This window comes from Helianthus annuus, chromosome 6 (assembly GCF_002127325.2).
Source record: "Helianthus annuus cultivar XRQ/B chromosome 6, HanXRQr2.0-SUNRISE, whole genome shotgun sequence".
Classification (NCBI taxonomy): domain Eukaryota; kingdom Viridiplantae; phylum Streptophyta; class Magnoliopsida; order Asterales; family Asteraceae; genus Helianthus; species Helianthus annuus.
In genome coordinates, this window is record NC_035438.2 from 104,891,806 (window position 1) to 104,894,748 (window position 2,943).

General features: G+C 41.0%; 1 protein-coding gene across 1 annotated transcript; it reads right to left on the reverse strand.

Annotated features, from left to right (window-relative positions):
- Positions 1–1,771: 1,771 nt before the first annotated feature.
- LOC110944987 lies at positions 1,772–2,707 on the reverse strand. The gene has a single exon (XM_022186629.1). The coding sequence runs from the start codon at positions 2,705–2,707 to the stop codon at positions 1,772–1,774; it is 936 nt and encodes a 311-aa protein (XP_022042321.1).
- Between the last annotated feature and the right edge of the window lie 236 nt (positions 2,708–2,943).

The window sequence follows — 2,943 nt, forward strand, 5'->3', positions numbered from 1 at the left end:
TTAGCTTTTTTGCTTCCGCTGTGCAATGAAGATACCAGTCCAGTCACGCCAGCTCTGATATTTCGGGATGTGACAGATTGGTATCAGAGCTATAGGTTTCAGCGAATTAGGTTTCTGTAGAGATACCTAGGCTTTAACCTCACTATCCTCTAGAGACTTAGATTATTAAGACTTGAATACATATAAAACGCCTAAGACTCGAATATGGGTTCCAACCGTTGCCGAAAACAATGGGTCATCATTTTGGTTTTAAACGTACACAAGTGTTATGTTGGATACACGGTACACGAAACGATTACACACAGAAAGCAAAACTTTGAGAGTTTTGATAACATCCATTTATGACCTTCGGAAAACTTATGTCGAAACTCATTAAATACCTCACTTAGAAACCGTGACTAACAACTCGGGCAAACGCCATTATCTATATTGTCAATGTTATTTTAATTACCCGAGCAGGTAATCTATGTGGAACGAAACGCTAGTGCGCGAATACACGTGAAACTTAAACTATACGTCAGCGGACGTTGAAGTAAATCACACACGACTTTCGAGGCAAGGCCTTTGGAAAACACGATTGGGCCCGGCAACAACGATGCAAATCCCGTCAGTGGGAGTACTAGTGATCGAAACGCGGCAAATTGTCAAGTGATCCTGCAAGCAACACGAATCATGCTGAGTTACGCTAAAACTGAGATTTCACAACAATCTATACTTACTCTAATGAGACTCACAACTACTGGCGCTACAAAAGAAGTCACATGTTTTCGCATTCCCCCTACTTCATTCATGGCGATTATGCTACGTACAACAGTATATGGTAATGTCGCATAACAACCAATCATCACGTGAACTTCCAGGTAAAGTCCTTAAATTTCTTTTGTTGAAATTTCGACTTCTTGCATATAGTGAGTAGATTTTTGCATATCTACTCGCCCCTAATGATCGTTGCACCACAAAGATTTTCTTCTATGATAGCAAACACTCAATTGTTTTTATTTTTGAGGAATTCATATGTACGCATGCATTATTTGTCGCGCATGTGGTTCGTTGATCCGTGAAGACCATTGGAGGGCTTCACTCCAAATTGTCGTTTTATCAAAGCTCAAATATCGTTCGCTATACTTGATCTTTGCATTGTGATCTTGATGACCCGCATTGTTGCGAAGTGTTGACTTTTTGACATCGAGTCAACGAACTAGTTGAAACTCTTTCCTTTTGAATACATTACATGGTTTGTTCATTGTAACCATGTCGAAATCTCTTCTTAACACATGCATTCATCGTTGGAATGTGACTAAACCAAGTTCAATTGTTGAACTTGCTCGTAATATATATTCGATTCAAGATTCCATATGATGGATTGACGCCATCATACTCGAAATAATCCCAACAAGCACTTCATTTGCTTTGAACCATAACATGCTTGTTTGTTCTTCGACTTCATTGAATCGTTTCCTTGATCACGATCACCTTGTGGTGACGTTCTCACAAATTTGAAGCTTGTGATAATCTCGTTGCTCGCATCATGTACGGATTTAATTATTTATTTATTTGTTTTTTGGGTAAAGGGTTACCCCGGTAAATTTTATAAATAACCAATAAGAACAAAGCATGTGCCTGACATAGCACACGCAACTAGACTTGGCATACCAAGACTAGGACAGCAAGAAAAACAAGACCAGCAACAAGCGTTCAACCAACAAGACACAAAGCCCAAACACTACCAAAACAAACAATTACTACAAACGATAAACACTAAGCATCTTCCTTAGCCTGGGTCTTCATCCGATGCCCTACATAGGATCTGCCACTTTGTAAGAGTCCGTCGATAATCCACATCACCCCTATGTTCGAAGCCCATTAGCCGAAGTCGGACAATGCTTTTGATTTTCTCGGTCACCTGTTTAGCCGTACACTCCATAGACGTGAAAAGCCGATTATTCCGCTCTTGCCATATGTAGTAAGATGACGCCGCTAGCACTAGTTTACACATGATGTGCTTCAAACTTTTGGATTCCGAGTTGTGTTCTATCCAATCCGCAATAGAGATCCACGAGTCATTAACATTATCCATATCTACCAGCATCTTTATGTTTGACCAGACTTGTGAAGCAAAACTACATACGAAAAATAAGTGATCTCTAGAATCCGTACCATGCTTACAAAGGGGACAACACATGAGTCTTCGGTTTGTTTCGCTGCCCGCTTCCCAAACCGCCAACCGATCTTGTGTCTTGAGCTTGTTTTTAATCACCAACCATAGATGGAATGAGTGTCTCGGGATACATTGACTAAACCAAATCATGCTAGCCCACTTAACTGGACTGTCACGTGTCCGTAAGGTGTGCCACACTTCCAATGAGCTAAAGTGCTGATCATGACCCTCCAAGTCCTTCCAAACCATTCGATCCGCTAACTGGGGGTTCTGTTGATTAACAGTTAACCCAATCAGAACCGGGTAAATATCATACCATGCTTGGGGCCATTTCCATTGCCCATTCTCATCAAGTAACTCTGCCACCGTAGATTGAAGATTAAAACCCGCGTTCGCAATATGTCTTGGTGTTATAAAAGACCTAAGAGGACTCAAATGACACCAATTATCACTCCACGCATTCGTTTGCATACCACTCCGAATAATGCTCCAAAAGAACGGCCGAACCGCATTCCGAATAGATAAAATCTTCCTCCAACCCCACGTCATACTACCTTTACACTAGACTTCCCAAAAATTCTGATTCTTTAGTTTATGAGTATAGATCCACTGCACCCATAGAGAGTTTCTTTTCGAGAGAATACTCCAAATATGCTTAGTAATTAGGGCCCTATTGACATCCGCAATTCGTCTAATACCCAATCCTCCTTCCGCATTTGGCAGGCATATATCGTTCCACGCCACCTTCGCTTTAACTCTCCCATTATTACCCGCATTCCAAAGAA